This window comes from Heteronotia binoei, chromosome 21 (assembly GCF_032191835.1).
Source record: "Heteronotia binoei isolate CCM8104 ecotype False Entrance Well chromosome 21, APGP_CSIRO_Hbin_v1, whole genome shotgun sequence".
Lineage (NCBI taxonomy): Eukaryota > Metazoa > Chordata > Lepidosauria > Squamata > Gekkonidae > Heteronotia > Heteronotia binoei.
This window is the reverse complement of record NC_083243.1, coordinates 82,621,598-82,643,449: the sequence shown is the minus strand read 5'-3', so window position 1 is coordinate 82,643,449 and position 21,852 is coordinate 82,621,598. Positions and strand designations below refer to the sequence as shown.

General features: G+C 42.7%; 1 protein-coding gene across 2 annotated transcripts in view; it reads right to left on the bottom strand.

The window, feature by feature from the left end:
- The window catches only part of GANC (glucosidase alpha, neutral C), a 75,930-nt gene that overhangs the window by 37,465 nt on the left and 16,613 nt on the right, over positions 1–21,852 (bottom strand). The window contains exons 4-11 of one of the 2 annotated variants that reach the window (XM_060261255.1): positions 15,151–15,278; positions 11,704–11,886; positions 11,484–11,532; positions 11,089–11,155; positions 9,356–9,452; positions 6,770–6,950; positions 2,591–2,623; positions 2,295–2,445 (exon numbers count right to left, since the gene is read on the bottom strand). In XM_060261255.1, the coding sequence (XP_060117238.1) occupies positions 2,295–2,445; positions 2,591–2,623; positions 6,770–6,950; positions 9,356–9,452; positions 11,089–11,155; positions 11,484–11,532; positions 11,704–11,886; positions 15,151–15,278 (889 nt within the window). The remainder of the gene's footprint in view (positions 1–2,294; positions 2,446–2,590; positions 2,624–6,769; positions 6,951–9,355; positions 9,453–11,088; positions 11,156–11,483; positions 11,533–11,703; positions 11,887–15,150; positions 15,279–21,852) is intronic. The other variant, XM_060261256.1, reaches the window with a different exon arrangement.

The window sequence follows — 21,852 nt, the reverse complement described above, 5'->3', positions numbered from 1 at the left end:
ATTTATACATGATTGTGTTGTTTCAAGCTGCCAATGTAGCTTTGTAAATACGAGTTACTTTTCCCACTTGCCCCAGGCATCCTTCTGGCTGAGCAGGATGTCAGATGTGCCACTGAAACTGTTTTGTAACATTCTGGAGTTCATGCAGACAGAACTAATGAAAGAGTTTGTGGCCTGCTATTTTTTTAAAACACTTGTTTGCAATGCTGGGCTGTAATAACAATGGTTATTTATTTTAACAGTCATAAACAGGGTGACCCCCTTAAATGTATATAGTATGTCACAGAAATGAGTACACCCCCTCACATTTTGTAAATATTTAAGTATATCTTTTCAAGTGACAACACTGAAGAAATGACACTTGGCTACAATGTAAAGTAGTGAGTCTACAGCTTGTATAACAGTGTAAATGTGCTGTCCCCTCAAAATTACGCAACAGCCATTAATGTCTAAACTGCTGGTAACAAAAGTGAGTACACCCCTAAGTGATAATGTCCAAATGGGGCCCAAGTAGCCATTTTCCCTCCCTGGTGTCATGTGACTTGTTAGAGGTACAAGGTATCAGGTATGAAGGGGGAGCAGGTTATCGCTCTCACTCCCTCATACTGGTCACTGGAAGTTCCATATGGCACCTCATGGCAATGAACTCTCTGAGGATCTGAAAAAATGAATTGTTGCTCTACATAAAGATGGTCTAGGCTATAAGAAGATTGCCAAGACCCTGAAACTGAGCTGCAGCATGGTGGCCAAGACCATACAGTGGTTTAACAGGACAGGTTCCACTCAGAACAGGCCTCGCCATGGCCAACCAAAGAAGTTGAGTGCCCATGCTCAGTGTCGTATCCAGAGGTTGGCTTTGGGAAATAGAGGTATGAGTGCTGCCAGCATTGCTACAGAGGTTGAAGGGGTGGGGGGTCAGCCTGTCAGTGCTCAGACCATATGCTGCACACTGCATCAAATTGGTCTGCAGGGCTGTCATCCCAGAAGGAAGCCTCTTCTAAAGATGATGCACAAGAAAGCCCGCAAATGGTTTGCTGCAGACAAGCAGACTAAGGACATGGATTTCTGGACCCATGTCCTGTGGTCTGATGAGACCAAGGTAAACTTATTTGGCTCAGATGGTGTCAAACGTGTGTGGTGGCAACCAGGTGAGGAGTACAAAGACAAGTGTGTTTTGCCTACAGTCAAGCATGGTGGTGGGAATGTCATGGTCTGGGGCTGTATGAGTGCTGCCGGCACTGGGGAGCTACGGTTCATTGAGGGAACCATGAATGCCAACATGTACTGTGACATACTGAAACAGAACATGATCCCCTCCCTTTGGAGACTGGGCCGCAGGGCAGTATTCCAACATGATAACGACCCCAAACACACCTCCAAAACGACCACTGCCTTGCTAAAAAAGCTGAGAGTAAAGGTGATGGACTGGCCAAGCATGTCTCCAGACCTAAACCCTATTGACCATCTGTGGGGCATCCTGAAACGGAAGGTGGAGGTGCACAAGGCCTCTAACATCCAACAGCTATGTGATGTCATCATGGAGGGCTGTAGTGTAACATTCCGACAGACCGCTGTTCTATATGTTTTATTATCTTATTGTTTAAATTGTTGTAAATTGATGTTTTAAAGCTAAACCTATGTTAGATTTTATATGTTGTAAGCTGCCCTGAGCCGCTTCGGTGAGAAGGGCAGGATATAAATTGAAATATAAATAAATAAATAATTGGAGGAGTGGAAGAGGACTCCAGTGGCAACCTGTGAAGCTCTGGTGAACTCTATGCCCAAGAGGGTTAAGGCAGTGCTAGAAAATAATGGTGGCCACACAAAATATTGATATTTTGGGCCCCATTTGGACATTATCACTTAGGGGTGTACTCACTTTTGTTACCAGCAGTTTAGACATTAATGGCTGTTGCGTAATTTTGAGGGGACAGCACATTTACACTGTTATACAAGCTGTAGACTCACTACTTTACATTGTAGCCAAGTGTCATTTCTTCAGTGTTATCACATGAAAAGATATACTTAAATATTTACAAAATGTGAGGGGGTGTACTCATTTCTGTGACATACTGTATACATTTAAGGGGGACATCCTGTTTATGACTGTTAAAATAACCATTGTTATTACAGCCCAGCATTGCAAACAAGTGTTTTAACATACTGTGACATACTGTAATGTAGGACCTCTGCTTCTAATGCTTATAGTTCTTTTGTCATCTTCCCTTTGAAATATATGTGTGGACTGTATGTGAGTAGGTACAGAAGGCTGCATTTTCACTGTAAAACAGTACCTGTCAGTTCTGCATATTGCTTAAAAGTATCAAAAGAACAAGGCCCCATTAGGATGAAAGTATCAATTATTCCACTTTCTGACATCCAGCGAACATCAGTTTGAGGCAGCACTCTCTGCTTTGAGATGTCTGGAGTTCTAGAGAGGTCGGCCTTTGAAACAAAACAAAATCTTAGAAAAATGGTGGGGCAAAAATGAGTCATGCCAGAGGAAAATGCTAGAAACAGCAAGAGGTTTTATAAGGTAAGCACAGGAAACACGATGTACTAGGTCTGCTATTCAACAAAGATGACATACATCTGAGGTAAATGCAGCTGAGTTGCTCTGTTCCTATTACAAAGAAGCCAAACCATGTTGAGACAACCCACAGCACTGACAAGAACAATGTGAAGTGAGGGTCAGAGGACAAAACAACAGTTCTGTCAAACAGTATTTGACATATCTTGATTAACTCAAGTCAGTATCTTCAAATAAGATGTATGCTAAGACATAAAGAACAGAGCAGGGCAAATATTTGACTGTTGATAAAGAACCTGGCATTGGAAATCATATGTCTGGAAAGTATTAGCCTTCTGATTCCATTGCCTCTTACATGTCCAGTCAGGTGGAAGCTTAAATTATATTGCACTAATCAAAATGGTGGCCCCAGAGATTTCAGAGCTTGAAGCAAAACCAAGACACTAAATGTAACCAAGAGAAAACAGTTTGGGCACTTCAGCTCAAGTGTGCCCCACCTGGACAGCTGTAACTGGCTACTGTGAATCTTCAGGTGGTTCCACATCAGTAGTATGTATTTTTGAATTTGTAAAAAGAAAATATAATATTCATTGACTCACAAGAAGAGATGAGGATATTCACAGTAGTTCATAGCGGGCAAATGGATATACATTGCTACTTATTTTCTCATTCCAGATCATAATAAATATTATTCAATGTTCATTACATTTATTTATATACTGGAAATTACTCCTTTGGGGTTTTTATCAACAGGCCAATATCCCCCAAATTTTAACACACCAAAACAGAAAGGGTTCTGCTCATTTCAACTTTGCTGTTATATCATTTTTGGCAGTAGTGAATAGGCTCCGAATCAACTTCACATCTGAAGAAACAACCATCTTTCAAATAACCTAACAAAGTTACTTAAGGTTCAACAGATACATTACTAAATAACTCATTTCATTAGCAAACTTGTACTGGCGAACACATACATAGTTTTGTAGATAGATCCAAGTGGGCAGCTGTGTTGGTCTGAAGCAGTTGAACAAAGCAGGAGTCAAGTTGTACCTTTAAGACCAACCAAGTTTTATTCAGAACATAAGCTTTCGTGTGCTCTCTAAGCACACTTCATCAGACGAGCGGATCAGGTATAGTGAGCTGAAATACATGCAGTTTGGCTTGGCCATTTGATCTGGATAGCCATAAAAGGTAATAAAGTTTTCTGCCAGTTATTGTTTCTGCAAATCTAGGTAAATCACAAAAGGACAAGTATTTCCTAGTTGTAGTCCACCTAATTAGGAAATATGTATCCTTTTGTGATTTACCTAGATTTGCAGAAAAACCAACTGGCAGGAAACTTTATTACCTTTTATGGCTATCCAGACCAAATGGCCAAGCCACACTGTTTTACCATGTGATCACAGTCAGTTTGCCCTCTTAATCCACAAACTGCATGTATTTCAGCCTGCTATACCTGATCCCCTCGTCTGATGAAGTCTGCTTAGAGAGCACATGAAAGCTTACATTCTGAATAAAATGTGGTTGGTCTTAAAGGTGCGACTTGACTCCTGCTTTGTAGTTTTGTAGTGGCAAAGTGGTGAAAGGGGATGGAGGTTATTAATTCAAAGCTTCTTTCACCTCTGGCACTGCTTGCCACTCTTAGTTCCCACAAATTTATCAAAATCTTGCAGGGGAGCTATGCCCTCCCTGTAGGTCAAAAGGTAGCTGCCACCAGGCTCTAACACCAGGTTTCCAATGGCAATGAAGGCAGAGCCAACCCTCAAAGCCCATCCAGGAAATTAGCAATAACACCAGCCATGCAAGGTTGACTTGCAGCACTGAAAGTTAATGATACAAAACTTTGGACAAGCAGTCAAGTCACTGGACTAGCTTTGAGACTATGAGAATGAAGACTTCACAACAGTTTTATAAATAAAACAAATGATTTATTGATGTGCACTATAATAAAAAGACAAAGACTTGTAGGAAGGGATAAAACAAAAGCCTATTCTTAACTAGATTACATAATACAATCCATCATAGTTACCCAGAGTTTCAAGCAGGCAGGCATAAGGACATTGCACAGAGTCTTCCACAGCGTTCTGTCAGGCACAGAGTCACAGCATGGAGTCTGAAGAGTTTTGGTCACAGAGTGTAGCATGAAGACTAAGAAATCTTAGCCTTAACAATGGTCTTAGCATAACTAAACTTATGCTACATCTAATTAATTGCTGGGCCCTTGTAAACCAATCAGAAACCAAGTAAGTGATGTCATTCTCTTTGATAGTTGCTCTATAATTGCATGATCTACGTGTGGCCTTGAACTTGTACAGCAGCTGCATGGAATCTTCTGAATGGGGAGTTAAAGCTAGGAGAGTGCCAACTTCTACAGGTGTACTTTGTTAACAGGCCAAATTCCATTTAGTTAACTCTAAAGGCACAACAGTTATGTTACAAGCAAGAGGTCTAGCTAAGATCTTAAAAAGAGAAGGTCTCTTGACCACAGTTTGAAGTCAGGCTCTGAACCAATGTCTAGAGAGTCTTAGGCCAGAATCAGGGCCGGCTCTTCCACTAGGCAAACTAGGCGGTTGCCTAGGGCGCCGGGAAGGCCAGGGGTACCAAATTGGGCTCCCCCCTCCCGGTGCCCAAGATAACAACATTGCCTCCCTCCGCCGCTGCCACTCCCGCCACCACCAGTCCACTTCCTTATCTTCCGCTGCACTTCCCCCCCTTCCCGGTTGCTGCCGCCACCACCAATCACCCCTTCCCGCCCACAGTAGCTTCCTGCCCGCCCCTTCCCCCCCTTGCCCGTCATCCTCCTCTTACGCCCGTCATCCTCCCCTTACGCCCGGCCCTTCCCCTCCTCCCCCGTGTGCTTCCCAGAGGCCACTCCCCCTGCGGTGCTTATAGGAGCGACGCGATCTTCCTGCTTTCCCACTTTGGCGGGAGTTCTTTTAGCAGTGAGCAGCAGGAAGGAGCTTCAAAGCCCCTTCCTGCTGCTTGCTACTAAGAGAACAACCACTGAAACGCAGAAGCAGGAGAATCGCATCACTCCTGAAAGCGCCACGGGGTGTGTGTGCGTGCAGAGGAGCGACATGATCCTCCTGCTTCCATGTTTCGGTGGTCGTTTTCAATAGCGAGCAGCAGAAAGCCCCGAAGCATGGAAACAGGAGGATCACATCACTCCTGTAAGCGCTGGGGGGGGGGGGGAAGCGGGGGTTGTGCCGCCATGGGGAGGGGTACAGGGGTGCCCTTGTGGGGGGTGGGCAGTGAGCAGTCGGTCTACCTGGGGCACTATGCGGGCCTGGCCAGAATCACTACAAAACTGAACTACAGGTTTCCAAAAAGGCTAGATATTAGAACATAACCAAAAATACGTAATGTATCTGCCGGTGATGAAACACACCTCCAGCATATATCCCATATAGGGTTTTTATTTTGTATGTAGGGGTATTTGTTGCAGATATTCATGCAATTTTAATGTTGATTTTATCATAACTGCAACCTTGAATCTTCAGAGAAAGGTGGAGTATATATTTTTAAACAAACAAACATCATAATCCCATTTCCAATCATAGGCATTGAGGAGGGAAAGGAAAGGTCCCCTGTGCAAGCACTAGTAAATTCCGACTCTGGGGTGACCATTGCTTTCACAATGTTTTCACAGCAGACTTTTTACAGGGTGGTTTGCCATTGCCTTCCCCAGTCATCTACACTTTCCCCCCAACAAGCTGGGTACTCATTTTACTGACATTGGAAGGATGAAAGGCTGAGTCAACCTCGAGCCGGCTACCTGAAAACCCAGCTTCTACTGGGGATCGAACTCAGGTCGTGAGCGGAGCTTAGGGCTTCAGTAACTGCAGCTTTAACACCTACTGGTCACTTAATAATTCCAGTACTGCTGCAATTGCAAAACCTTCTGCTTCTGCATCTTGTAAGCGATGCTGTGAGCCAATCAGAAATAGGTTCCCCTAACGCTTGGAAGTGCATGGAAGTACAGTAAATATGGGGAATACCGCTTGTTTCACTATCTGTACCTTTCCACAATGAGGGTTTTATTAGGTATCCATCATACCAGGACAAATCACTCTCACCAACCTTAAGTGCCCCAGAGTGAGGGGGGAGTTCCAACTCAGAATCTGTTCTATATCATTACCTGTTCTGTATCATCATCAGTAAAATGTACATCAAGAGTGTTACTAGCTACAGTAGTACTGTCATGCAGCAACCTGACCAAGATTCCAGTGCAACTCTCACCTCCACTGCAGCTTTGGTAGCAATCTCCACTAGAGTTTCGGAAGAATTTAGCCAGAAGACCCCAATGGTTCTATCTGGTTTGTGTGCCAAGAGCAATGGCACTGAACCATAAATGCCCATTTTGCTGTGGATCTTGTATCCAAAGACATCCAGGTTATAAAGCCGGTAGACATCATTATCACTGGAACAGATAGACAGGAGTGTTACTGGTGCAGAATACTTTGTTTATTCTGGATGTGAAGGTGCTATTCAGTTTCGTGTAATGCAAAGGATTGATATTATAACAACTGTAATCACTGCCCTGTAAAGCATATGACTAGGGGTTAAGTGAGAAGCAGCTCTCTACAATAATTGCACTATAAATGAAGTTTACTGTAAGGATTACACTGATGAGGCTTTGCAATGTTTACAAATAACTGGGATTAGGTATAGAAACTTGTCATTTCTTTTGCTTATGTATAGTTATAGATGGCTAAATATAGCTCTTACTGCCAATGAGATTACTGCTTCTCTGGTTTTACACTTCCACCCCAATCCTGAATGTGTTTATTCAGAAGTAAGACCCATTTGGTTCAGCAGCATTTGTTACCTAGAAAGCATGCCTATGATTTGCTGTTAAAGCCTATACTTCCCAAGCCTATTGCACATGCTACTGTCTTATTTGTATATATTTTGCAGAATGTTAAAAAAATGGCAACAAACATAAAAGGAATAATGGGACAATTGGTAAAAAGGCATGCAGAATGTAACACCAGAAGAAACCATCCTAATACTGGTTCTAACTGGATGAGTGTGTGTGGGGAAGAAGTATTTACTCAGGGCACAGCTGTCAGGAAGAGAACAGGCCTTAAAAAAAAAGAAAAGAACCCAAACACTAGGTTAAGCTCTTCTATTTTTCAACATGTTGCTGTTCATCATTCTCAGGCTGATTCACAGTGCCATTTATATCTGCTGCTGTGGATTTCCTTTCATGGGAACAGTTTGCAAGAAATGAGATTATGGCCCTGTTCACACATCGTGTTGAGTCCGTGTTAAACTGATCCGGTTCTGTTCCAAATATCTTTGTTCTGAATATTATCGATCAGACTGCCATACTGCAATTCAAATCACTCCATGGTGAAACCGTCTTCTGCCGTTCACACTACGGCGCTATGCAGTTCTTTTTTCGCCACTTTTATGTGCATTATGCGCATGCACATCGTGCGCATGTGCACATAGGTTAAAACATTATGTGGTTATGCAGTTATGCGCATATCGCTAAGTAGTAAAAAAAAAATGGCAACCGTAAACCAGATGTCTGAGGCTCCTTTTGCTCCAGGACAGCCTTCAGACATCCAGAAGTTGATCGAGAACTATCCAGACGGGGAAACTACGAGGTGAAACTGGAGAACTCAGAAAACACTACAAAGGAGCAGGTAACAAAATACTCACGTTCCGAGAAGGATTTTTTTTGGGGGGGGGGCTACTATGAGTTAATACTGGGAAGCAGATGTTGCTGTCTGATCAGCCACTTTTAATCTGGTATGAAACAGCAGCGACAACTGATTATACTGTGCGCCTGAACAGCCCGTATCTGAGGTATTCAAAAAGCTGAAGAGAATCTACAGGTCAGGTGCTCAGGGTGGACGAGAGTATTCTGGTGGTTGTTGAATAGCTCCACCGTATAAGGAAGGAACCTGAAGAGACTGGGTGAAAGTGGGTCTACCTTTGATCTGATATGGAAATGCAAAGGGAAAGGGATAGGGGGTTTTGGCCTGGGTGGAGTTCCTAATTTATTTTTTACACTGGTGTGATTTACCATATGAGTTCTGAAACATATTATATTAGAGCCATGTCCTCTTCCATACTTTGTTTCATTAGCCAGCTGGGGAGCATCCCTGGTTTGCCACTGATGCAGTGAGATGGAATTTCAGCAAGATTTCAGCTATGCAAGGCAACATGGAACTGAGCTATGTATGGAACTGAAGAGAAAGTACATCTTTGGGAAATATTCATACTTGGTTTAAGCAGAACAAGAGCTGTGTGCTGTTGGCAGGGAGGAGTGGGCTGAGAGCTGAGTGCTCTACTAGGCCAGACACAGGAGCTATGTTAGTAGTCCCCTCATAGCACTTGTGGATATGGGTGGGGCTGCATCAAGACCACAGCATTGCAGAGGTTAAGTACTCTGCATGTTGTTTTCTCAGAACAAATAACCCCTCACAGAGCTACTATTTGCACTGATAAGGAAAACTTACAGAAGCAGGGGAGTGGGAGAGTTTGGTCTTGGCACAAATCACGTCCTTCCCCCACCCCCCAGCACTCTCTATATTTTCTATTAACAGAAATTTAAAGGAAGGAAGATATGACATCAAATCTCTAATGTCTTGTCCAGCCCTAAGTAGAAAGACCAAGAGATGGGGTGACTGGAAGATAGGAAATGGAACTGCCATTGGTCTAAGCAACAGAGACCTAAAATGTTAGGTTGATGGAAGAAGAGGTGGCCTAAAGGAAATAAAGCAGGGAGTTGTGGAAAGCTGGATCAAATGCAGTGGGGCTCAGGAAAACTTGAATCCTTGCCATCTTCTGATACACAGCCAGTAATACTACCTGGTGTTTTTAAGCAGAAACGTCTCTGCATGTTGAGGTATTCCGTAGACATGCTCATATCCATGTAAAGAAAAATCAAGGCCTACAGAACTGGGACCTGTAGGAAGAGTATAAAGATTATTACGATTAAGAATAGCATTCTGATGTGATCAAAACACATGTACCAAAAATGCCTTGCCTAGTAATTTTCACAATTGCCCCATAGCAAAGAGCTTTGTCACCTGTTATACACAGATGTACTGCTGTTAAGAGATGTATCTGCTGATTTGAACAACAATCAGAGCTATGAAGGGATCAAGCTATTCAGTCCATACCTAATATTCCATTAAATTTATACTAGGCCATGTCTTGTAGAATCAGAGTTGGAAGGGACCTCCAAGGTCATCATCTAGTCCAACCCGTGCACAGTGCAGGAAATTCACAAATACCTCCCCACCCACACCCCCAGTGACACCTGCTCCAAACTTAGAAGATGGCAAGCAAGATATTGGCATTAACATGGCATGGCATGAACCCCCCCTACAAATAAGTATTTCAGCTCATGCCTGGCCCTCGGTGTAGTCATCACTAACTTTCAGATTCTCCTCCTGCAGCCTGTTGATACCAGCTCATTGTATAAACATGGCAGCTGCTATTGCCCCCCCTCCCAAAAAAGCTGTCTGTGTTAACATCTTTAAAAATATCTCTATGGACTTTATCTAGCTGTCAAGATATATGTACTGATGTAATAAGTAGTACCTATGATCTTATATTGCCAATAGTATAACAGATTTTCAATTTCTAGAAAAATTCATGGCAAGTAAACATTCATTAACTTAGCAAAGAATCTCATGGCACCCTAAAGACTAATGTTTTTATTGTATGATAAACTTAATCAGAGCCTACTTGTTCAGTTCTGCAAGAGACTAACAGAGTTACTCCTTTGGAATGTGTTCCTTAATGTAGTAACCAAAGAAAGGCACAAACATTTCTGTTATGCTGGCCTACCCTTGAGCCTGACCAGGAAACTCCAGCTGATCTAGAATGCGGTGGCATGAGTCTTGACGGAACATCACAGAAGGCACATATTCAGCCTGTGCTGCACCAGCTGCACTGGCTTCCAGTGGAATACTAAGTCAGGTTCAAGTTCTTGGTATTGACCTTTAAAGCCTTAAGCAGTATCTTTAAGGCCTTAAGCAGTACCATCTATCTTCAGGACCTTCTCCTCTGGTATGTTCCCCAAAGAGCATTATGCTCTGCTGAGAACAATGTACTGATGATCCCTGGCCCTGAAGACATCCAGTTGTCCTTGACCAGAGTCAGGATTTCTAGCCCCTGGCTCTGACCTGGTGGAATTCCCTGCCAAATAACCTCAGGGCCCCGAAGAATTTATTGCAATTGTGCAGGACCTACAAGGTAGAAATATTCCACCAGGCTTTTAGTTTATGGCAATGATGGTAACAACATGGCTGGCACCCTCCTTTCCCCTTTTCTCTCTGCCCCCCTCTTCCTTATCCTACTTGTGAGGTGGCGATATGGTCCAGAACTGAGAATAGGTTATTCATTAACACCAACATGGGATTAAATTTTAAATCCATAATGTTGTATTAGCACCTTAAATCCATAATGTTTAGCACCTATGAATTTGTTGATGTGTTTTTATTGATGTAAATTACCCAGAGCCTTGTGTATACAGGGACTGGGCGATTAATAAATCCAAAGAATAAATAAAGATATACTATGCTTAACCTTACCACTGGCTTTGATGTCTAAAAAACTACCAAACTTTTCTTCCCACAATCCCAAGTCTTCTTGATTTCCCTGTGAGAGTAAAAATAAGAAAAATGTAGTTTGTCTGCTTGATAAATTGCCAATAAAGTCCCGAGTTCATACATATGGAAGCTGTTTTGATACTACCAGCAATGTACCAGTTGTAAGGAAAGCCTGAGGCCATGCAACCAAGTGTACAGTCATTCTAATCTTGCCCACTTTGGACTAGTAGATAGTCATCAAATAGCTTAGTCTGCTTATCAGCCATAAATTTATCACTTGATTTAGCAATTTCCATAATTTGTTCTCAGTTGGAATCACTGATCTGTGTCTTGAACAGTTGTCCAAAGCAAAAGTATACAAAACAAGCTAGATTTACCTCAGAAGAGTCTGCTGATCCAACTGCCTTTTTCTGCAATGTAGATTCCCTAATTTTAAAAAAGAAATCAGTCAAGTTATTTATATCTATTCATTCTCCATCTCTCTCCCTCCCTCCCAATTCAAATGGAGTTTCCTTCACAGTCAGAGTATTTATGATCACATGCTAAGTTGACTTGATTCCGTGGACTGCAACCAACACAGACATTGAGATAGCACACCTTATTTGTGGTGGAAGCTGCAGATGCTCAAAATACAACAGGCCATTTGCATTTATGCTCAATACAATCTCATTATTGGAAACAACCTGCATCTGAAATGGATTTGCTGTGATGTGAAGCTGCTGGTTTTCACTGGAGCAAGACAGCACAAGCTTGCCTGCATCTTTCTGTGATATTGTTAGCCTGGCAAATGAAAAAAAACACAGCAATACATAAAAATCTTTGGAAGTTTATTTTCAAACAACTAGTCAATTAAACATACAGGTATATACAAATCCTGAATCTAGTTGTGAAGGGCATGGGGGAGGGGCAAGCATCGCCATTCTGTGCTTATATAAAAACTACACCTAAGCCTACGTTAAATTAAAATTAAGGTAACCTGAATAATGATATAAAATAAATCACAATTTAAAAACAAATATGATTTTAAAACATATACACATATCCTATTATCCCATTATATTTAATATGTGAACTATTGATATGAAACATAAAAACAAAAAAATAATAATATTACAGATAAGAAGTTAGAGAGTATAGCATAAAGACTAAGAAAAGGACACAGGTCCCAAAATACTGATGGCCCTTCTCTGGCATTATTAATATGTTTTGACATTGTTTGCCATAACCTGCAAGACTAGAAAAACTTATTTTTTCATTTAAAAATAAAAATAATCAAAGTATAGAAATGGAGTAGTCTAGGATGCTTAATTTTTGCCAGGTGTTACCCAGCATTCCTGCATATACTAGGCTTCCCAATCTCCAGGTCCCAGTGGGGGATCCCCTGTTTTTACAGGCTTTCCCCCGCCCTCAGCCAGCTGGCCAGCGGAGGAAGCCCCACCCCCACAGTCACCACGTACTTTTAGAGCTCCGGCAGGTTTAGAAACCTGCGAACAGGTCTGTTTTTAAAATGTGTGCCTTTAAAGCTGAGCAGGAAGCAGGAAACAGGGAAGCGCTTCATGTAGGGTTGCCAAGTCCAATTCAAGAAATATCTGGGGACTTTGGGGGTGGAGCCAGGAGACTTTGGGGGTGCAGCCAGGAGACATTAGGGGTGGAGCCAAGATCAAGGCTGTGACAGGCATAATTGAACTCCAAAGGGAGTTCTGGCCATCACATTTAAAGGGATGGCACACCTTTTCAATTCCTTCTTTCCATAGGAAATCATGAAGGGTAGGGGCACCTTCTTTTGGGGCTCATAGAATTGGACCCCCTGGTCCAATCTTTTTGAAACTTGGGGAGTATTTTGGGGAGAGGCACTAGATGCTATACTGAAAATTTGGTGCCTCTACCCCAAAAAACAGCTCCCCCAGAGCCCCAGATACCCGCAGATCAATACGCCATGATTTTTTATGGGAATAAATCTCTATAGGGAATAACAGAGTTCCCAGCAGACATTTCCCTCCCCTCCCCGCGCTTTCTGACGACTCTGAAGTGGGGGGAGGGCCTCCAAACTGGGGAATCCCCTGCCCCCACCTGGGGATTGGCAACCCTAGCTTCATGGGAAAGGGTCAATAGCAGTTTCATCAGAGAACAGCCCCTCCCTTTGTTTTGCTTTCGTTTTCAGAGCAAGTAAAGTTGCGCAGGAACCAGACCCAGTAAGTGTATGTGTGTGTGAGAGAGGGAGGGGGCAGGGGATTCCCTGGTTGGAGGCCCTCCCCCCACTTTAGACAGCGGGTGGGGGGAGGGAAAAGTCTACTGGGCACTCTATCATTCCCTATGGAGAATGATTCCCATAGGGAATAATGGAGAATTGATCCACGAGTATAGGGGACTCTGGGGGGGGCTGTTTTTTGAGGTAGAGGCACCATTTTTTTAGTATAGCATCTAGTGCCTCTCCCCAAAATACCCCCCCCCCCAAGTTGCAAAATGACTGGACCAGGGGGTCCAATTTTATGAGCCCTAAAAGAAAGTGCCCCTATCCTTCATTATTTCCTATGGAAGAAAGGCATTTTAAATGGTTTGCTGTCCCTTTAAATGTGATGGCCAGAACTCCCTTGGAGTTCAATTATGCTTGCCACACCCTTGTTCCTGGCTCCACCCCAATGTCTCCTGGCTCCACCCCCAAAGTCCCCAGATATTTCTTGAATTGGACTTGGCAACCCTAGCATATACTCAGAACACATATATACCCAATCCCAGTCCCTCCTCAAGTTATAGATAAAGCTTTGGACCAAAATGTAAATTATGCTGGGAACTGTTATTCAAGTCCCCTGCTAAAAAGCAGATGGCTGGAGGATTTGGATTAGTGCTCCTGGGCTGGGGCAGAGGGAACTTCAACTTTTCCCTATTTATATAACATATATGTTATATTTTCCCTGTTATATAACAGAAGCAGGTTTCCTCCAAGATATGCTGTAAAACTCAGTAGGAAAAAATGTATAATAGAGGAGCCCATTTTGTTTTTCTTACCAAAGTTAACAGTGACTCAAGTATGGTTGGAGTGATAATATATTCTACGTGCCTGTGTGAATGGCACCCATTTCCCTATATCTACCAGGGAAACACCATGCAGAATTCTTATTTTATGCAAACAGTCTCTGTTTTACCAGATACAAAATTCTGGTATCCTGGATAAAATTGCAAGACATTATTTCCTTATATCACATTTTGTCTATATTTAATTGAAAGATTCTTTTATCTTATTAGCTACTCATTAACATATCCAGTCCTCTCCACCCAGGCAGACTGCATGCTCCTAGTAGAAAATTCCTGATAGAACTTTCTTTTTCAAAATTGTAAATCTACACAAGTCACCTGCTGGGGGGGGGGGGGAGGTATAATTTCACCATAATGATATCAAGAACCACTGAAATGCCAGAATAACAAAGAGAGTCACACTTCCTCTGTCTTTCTCCTGACCTTCATCAGAGTGGCCAGGGGACAAAATGGGTGTAAATCAGGCCTCAGATTCAGTGGGAGCTCACAGGAGCACAGCTCCTGAACCTTTCTGAGAGTTCCACTTCCTTGTCCATTGAATAGTATGTGCAGCTGCATAACAATCCCTGGATGAGCTCCAACACCTATTTTTCCACAAAATGACCCCTGGTGTAAATCGTTGGAATTATCCAAGAATGTCTAAAGCCGAGTAACTGCCACCTACTTAACTACTTTCCCCAAGAAGAGATTAGCAGTGGGACAGTAGCTGACAAAATCATCTAGTTCACAGAGGGTTTTCAAAAGGTATTTAGCACTATTCCTTCCTTCATGGAGGTTTTTACTTCCACCTAGATCCAATAGGCACTCTCATGATTCAAGCAGAGTTACATCTTGCTTCAATGGATTTAGAAGGGTGCAATTCTGTTTAGGTTTGCACTGTTAATCTCTCCAGATACCTTGTCAGCATCACCTTTCTCAGCATCATCAGGCTGCAACAACTGAAATTCATCTAAGTAAAAACAACTAGATGGGGCAAAGAAAATGGTAATAAGGTATCGATCTGAGGCTTACCTGAGGTTGGCAGGCTCTTTTATGAGAACATCAGGGACTTGATATCTTGGTTTCAATGGTGCTATTTCATTAACTTTAAGTCTGAAAATATTGCCTTCTATTTCATAAAGTTCTACTAAAAGAGGAACCTGATAATAAGCAAATAAATAATTAATTAAATCAGTATGTAGAAATGAAGTCATTTTACATTCTATCCAAGATTTTATATGAAATGCCATGACAGCAGAGAGAGTGAGAGGGTGATGGGTGAAGGGAACTTGCTTCTGACACAGCTGTAAGCCGAAATGCCCTCAAAACGAGGTTGGGGAATTAGTCAGGTGGGCACCTGGCTCACTAGGGATCGTTTTCCCAATGTATACAAGATTAACCAACCAGAGAGTAATGCTTAAATAATGGGGACTCTACTTAAGTAAAACAATTACAATTTATTCTAGAAAATATAGGCATACATACAAGATAGACTACTCATACAATCATACATACAGTCCTAGGAAATATAGAGAGACATATAGAGGAACACATGGGTAGACAAACAGGGTGATATTTACCTATCGTAGTCTTCAAGAAGGCTCCAATGGCGACATAAGAGGACGGGGGAAATGGACCCAAAACTGTGGCCAGAATTGGGGATGGATCTAGACAGCGGAACTGGGGTACTGCTAGATGCACACATGAGTGGAGTTGGGTCAGAGGTTAAATAGACTACTTTAGACCCTCAGGGGCTGGGAGGTATAAGGGAGGAGAAAGGGGAGGCTCTGCAGTGACCATAAGGGCTGGACTACTGTAGTAGCCAATAGAAAGTTCATTGGTGGCACCTAATTGGGTGCTTGCTCTTGACCAATGGACTTGCCTGGATCCTGGATACCTGAGAGAACTTTCAGATTGAAACGGACCAGGGGGAGGCTCCAAAGTGACAGTTGGGAAGAAGAATAGAAGTGATTACTGGGTGGGGAACACTTAAGATTAAATGGACTTATCTAAAAAGGTGACAATAGAGAATCAAATGCTGGCCTAGGTAACACCCGGTTTACAATGGAACTTGGCTCTGGCTGAAGATGGTCTTCCTCTTCTTCAGTCTTCTTCTTGGCACCAGTCTTTGTCTTGAGTTCTGTTAGACAAAGGCTTAGGTGGTCTGGCAGGATCCATGCCTGGATAAGCTTGATTGCCTTATGCAGAAGTTGAAGCAGCTGTTGGATATGGAGTCAGGAAAACAAGATGGATTCTGGTGCTGTTAGCCTTTGGTTCATGGAAACATGGTGGTATGGCTTCTTCCACTGTAGCAGCCAAGATTGGGCACACAAGGAGCAGCTGGAAGCTCATCTGTAGTTCTGGCTAACACCCATCCAGAGATGTAGAATGCTGCTGCAAAGCTGAGACTTATAGTATCCACATAAGCCTTAGAAACTGTGGGCAAAGTCCACTTCTTAGAGCAGATGTGTGCGAGTCAAAACTCCAGGCACCCTGGCAACCATACTGGTGATCACGATGTCCATATGTATGAAAAGTAGGGGGCTTTTCCTTACACAGCATATGTAATGGCATCACTGTAAATGAGTACCTACATTTATAACCTTTAATTATTTTTTTTAAAGGAGGACTGCAGGGAACTACTTTGGGCCATTGAGTCAAAGGCTGAAAACCATGGGTCTCCAGTGTAGTTGTACACAAGTAACCAGACTTTTAGAAAAAAAAATGTAAAAGGTTTATGAAGCTTATTTTATTTCTATTAAAGATTCAAACTACAAACAGATTATCTTCGAACCATACAACAGGAAAACTACCTTAATTATCTAACACTTTCCAGAACTTGTATTAGATGGCACATACCTTAACTTCGAGAGTCAAAAGGCCTTAAGCACAGGTGTTTTTGTTGCTAGCAACTGCAATTCAAGCATGCCATAGTTCATGCCTTTAGTGGCTGGATGGCTGAAACAGAGCAGGCTGAAGCTAAATCCATTGAAGATGGAAGTCCTGTGGCTGGGAAAGCTCCTGATCTTGGACAACACCACCCTAACACCAGTACCAACAGTGAAGAACCTGGACATGACTCTGGATACCTCCTTGTCAATGGAGGCCCAGTTCACGAACGTGGCCAGGTCAGCATTCTTTTATTTATGCCAGGTTCAACAGCTGGCCCCTTTTCTATCTTGCCCAGACCTAACCTCTGTGATCCATGCAATGGTTTGCAGCCAAACTAGATTACTGCAACTTGCTGCTTGTAGAGCTACCCTTGAGATTGACCTGGAAACTTCAGCTGGTCCAGAATGCAGTGGCGAGGGTCCTCCTAACTAGGACCCCTATCAGAGCACATACCCAGCCAGTGCTCCACCAACTGCACTGGTTCTACCAGACTGAATTCTGGATCAAGTTCAAGGTGTTGATTCTAACTTTTAAAGCCCTTCACAATCTTGGATCATCATATCTTTGGGACCACTTCTACTGGCATACCCCCCAAAGAGTGTTCTGCTCCTTAAGTAACACACTGACAGTCCCAGGGTTAAAGACCTTTTGCCTGATCTCAACACATAGTAGAACCTTCCCTGTAATAGTGCCTGCTCTATGGAATGCACTTCTGACAGAGACCCGGGCCCTGTGGGACTTAGCCCAGTTCTGCAGGACCTGCAAAACAGAACTGTATTGCCAGGCATATGGATGAAATCAGGGAGTTTTATTTATATACTACCTCTTGTTTTATCCCTCCCTTTCTTTCTGAGACAGTGGAACAATTGAACATTCTTTTACACCATCTAGTTAATTTGATTCTGATCTACATGTCTAGTTTTAATCTGTTTAATTATTCATGTTTTGTTTATTTATGTTGTAATCCACTCTAAGCCCCTCGACCATGGGGGAGAGCAGAATAGAAATTGAAAAAATGAATAAATAAATAAGTCCAGCAGAATCCAAGCTAGTTTTTTCCTCCAGGTTCTTAGCTCAATGGTATCTTTGGTCAAGCAACATCAGGCAATGATGACCCACAATTAGCATACAGTCTTGCAGGAATCCTCTAGAAAATTACCTCACTACTACTCCTGTCCTCCTCCCTCTCACCCAGTGATCACAGGTTCTCATGGAAAGCTAATTATCACATTCCCTACACTGGCCTTGAAGATAAGGACTATGTAGGCCTAGAGATCAATTAGTAACACCTGAAGAGTGGATGAGCCTGTTACCATTCAAGTTAACCCTTGAGGAGGAAAGTCAAGGGTGTTTTGCCTCATATGGACATACAGTTTTAAAGTTAATGTCCATATTGTTTTTAGTGATCCTACATTTGATTTAATATCTTCTTTGTGAGCAGGCTTGAGTGCTTGGAGGCAAAGTAGGGTAGTAATGTGTTTGAAGTAAATTATCATCACTTGTTATCAACTACTGCTTCTAACAATTGTAAAAATACTCTGAGGTAATGGATCAATTGTGCATTTATCACTAAGTAGGCTCCAGGTATCAAATAAAAGGTCCAAAGCAGATGTTCAACTAGAACAGTTAACATTGGGTAATTATCACAGAATGAGTCCAACAATATTTAAAGACAATGGTATGTAAACAATGATTTACAGACCAGGATTTTCCTGTTTACCCTTCCACTGAGCTCTGTAAATTTTGTTTTTAGGGATCAGCAGACCTCCAGGAGCAGAAGAGTGGGAACTGACAGAAATTGCCACTCTTTATCCCAAAGCCTTTTAAGTCTTTGGATGCATGTGGTACTGTAATTCTTTAGATCAGGGGTGGGGAACCTCCGTCCCAAGGGCTGTATATGGCCCTTGAGGTCACTTGGTGTGGCCCTTGGGGATTGCTGGGCCGAACCGAGCCATGTGGCAGCCTCTCTGAGGCCTGACTGGCCAGCGAGGATTGTAGGGCCCAGCCGCGCTGTGCAGCAGTCTCCCCAGGGCCAGGCAGGGATCACAGGCCCCAGATGTACTGTGCGGCAGCCTCCCTGGGGCCTGGCTGGCTGGCCAGAATTGCTGCAGGGTCTGGAAAAGTTACTGTCACAGTTCAGTTTGTACTTGATTATCCCAGATGGTGTGGCTTAATATGCTAATATTAGGGGATGTGATCTAATATGCTGCTGAGTTCCTGCTGGGCTTTTTCTACACAAAAGCCCTGGATCTAGGCATTTGCCTAGGTGATGAAAAGTCTCTGGTTCGGGAGGACTCATCTCAAAGAGATGAAGGGTTAGCTGTTACTTTTCTACCGTGTAATGGATCAGAGTTGTCCACTGAGATGGTGACAAACAGTATGGACTGTCTGCCAAAGTCTCAAGGCAGCAGGAGAAAGGTTGCAGGCCTAACTTGCCTGGGAAATTATAGATGTTTGTATACAAATGCTAGAAGTGTTTGAAGTAAAATTGGGGGAGTTGGAATGGTTAGTGTTGGGGGAAAACATAGACACTGTGGGAATTTCAGAAACTTGGTGGAATGAGGAGAATCAGTGGGACACGGTAATTCCTGGATATAAATTATATCGGAAGGATAGGGAGGGAAGGGTTGGAGGTGGGGAAGGGTTGGAGGTGGGGTGTCAGAGAGGGTATACAGTCCAGTAAGACTGAGGTCAGAGAATTAGATTCCCTTCTAGAAATGCTTTGAGTCGAAATAGTGGGCCCAAAAGGAAATTTAATTATGGGAGTTTGTTATCGCCCACTAAATCAAAAGATAGAGGATGATTATAATATGATGGAAGGATTAAAAATAGTGGCTAAACATAAAAACTGTGTCATAATAGGTGATCTTAACTACCCACAGATTGATTGGGTCAATATGTGTTCTGGTCGGGAGAAAGAGAATGAGTTTCTAGACGCTCTCAATGACTGTGTTATGAAGCAGATGGTCACAGAACCTACCAGGGGTGGGGCGATCCTGGATTTGGTCCTAAGTAATGCCCAGGACCTGGTGAGAGATGTAAAAGTGATTGCACCACTTGGGAGCAGTGACCATAACGTTATTGATTTCACCATTTGTATAAATAGGGAGTTGCCCCAAAAGACCAGCACAACCACGTTTAACGTTAAAAGGGGTAAATTCTCTAAGATGAGGAGGCATGTGAAGAGGAAACTGAAAGGAAAGGTAAATACAGTCAAAACCCTTGGGAAAGCTTGGAGTCTATTTAAAACTACAATCTTAGAAGCTCAGATAAAATATATATCACAAGTTAGGAAAGGCACAAACAGGTATAAGAAAAAGCCTGCATGGTTAACAAATAAAGTTATGGAAGCTGTAAAAGGTAAGAAGGATTCCTTTAAGCGGTGGAAAGCTAGTCCAAGTGAGATTAATAAAAGGAAACACAGGCTGTGCCGCAGGGCTCAGTACTGGGTCCCATGCTCTTTAACTTATTCATTATCCAATGCAAGACTGTGATCAGGCACGCAAAAAGGGACCATGAGGAGCATATTGCAAAAAACATAAAGACCAACAACAAAAATTTCTTCAAATATATTAGAAGCAGGAAACCAGCCAGGAAGGCAGTGGGGCCCTTGGATGACCAAGGGGTAAAAGGATTACTGAAAAAGCATAGGGAAATGGCTGAGAAGCTGAATGCATTTTTTGCCTCCTTCTTCACTGTGGAAGATGAGAAGTGTTTGCCCACTCCAGAACCGCTAATTTTGGAAGGGGTGTTGAAAGACCTGAGTCAGATTGAGGTGACAAAAGAGGAGGTCCTACAACTGACAGACAAATGAAAAACTAATAAGTCACCAGGTCCAGATGGCATACATCCAAGAGTTCTGAAAGAACTCAAAGTTGAACTTGTTGATCTCCTGACAAAAATATGTAATCTTTAATTGAAATCTGCCTCCGTTCCTGAGGACTGGAAGGTAGCAAATGTCACCACCATCTTTAAAAAGGGCTCCAGAGGAGATTCAGGAAATTACAGGTCTGTCAGTCTGACTTCAATACCATGAAAGTTGGTAGAAACCATTATCAAAGACAGAATGTTTAGGCACATTGATGAACACAAGTTATTGAGGAAGACTCAGCATGAGTTCTGTAAGGGAAGATCTTGTCTCACTAACCTGTTACAGTTCTTTGATGAACAAACATGAGGACAAAGGAGACCCAATAGATGTTGTTTATCTTGACTTCCAGAAAGCACTTGATAGTGCCTCATCAAAGGCTCCTCAGTAAGCTCGAGAGCCATGGAGTAAAAGGACAAGTCCTCTTGTGGATCAAAAACTGGCTAATTAATAGGAAGCAGAGAGTGAGTATAAATGGGCAATCTTTGCAGTGGAAGATGGTAAACAGTGGGGTGCCGCAGGGCTCAGTACTGGGTCCCATGCTCTTTAACTTATTCATTAATGATTTGGAGTTGGGAGTAAGCAGTGAAGTGGCTACGTTTGCAGATGACACTAAATTGTTCAGGGTGGTGAGAACCAGAGGGGATTGTGAGGCACTCCAAAGAGATCTGTTGAAGCTGGGTGAGTGGGTGTCAACGTGGTAGATGAGGTTCAGTGTGGCCAAGTGCAAAGTAATGCACATTGGGGCCAAAAATCCCAGCTACAAATACAAGTTGATGGGGTGTGAACTGGCAGAGACTGATCAAGAGAGAGATCTTGGAGTCGTGGTAGATAACTCACTGAAAATGTCAAGACAGTGTGCGATTGCAATAAAAAAGGCCAACTCCATGCTGCGCATTATTAGGAAGGGAATTGAAAACAAATCAGCCAGTATCATAATGCCCCTGTATAAATCGATGGTGCGGTCTCACTTG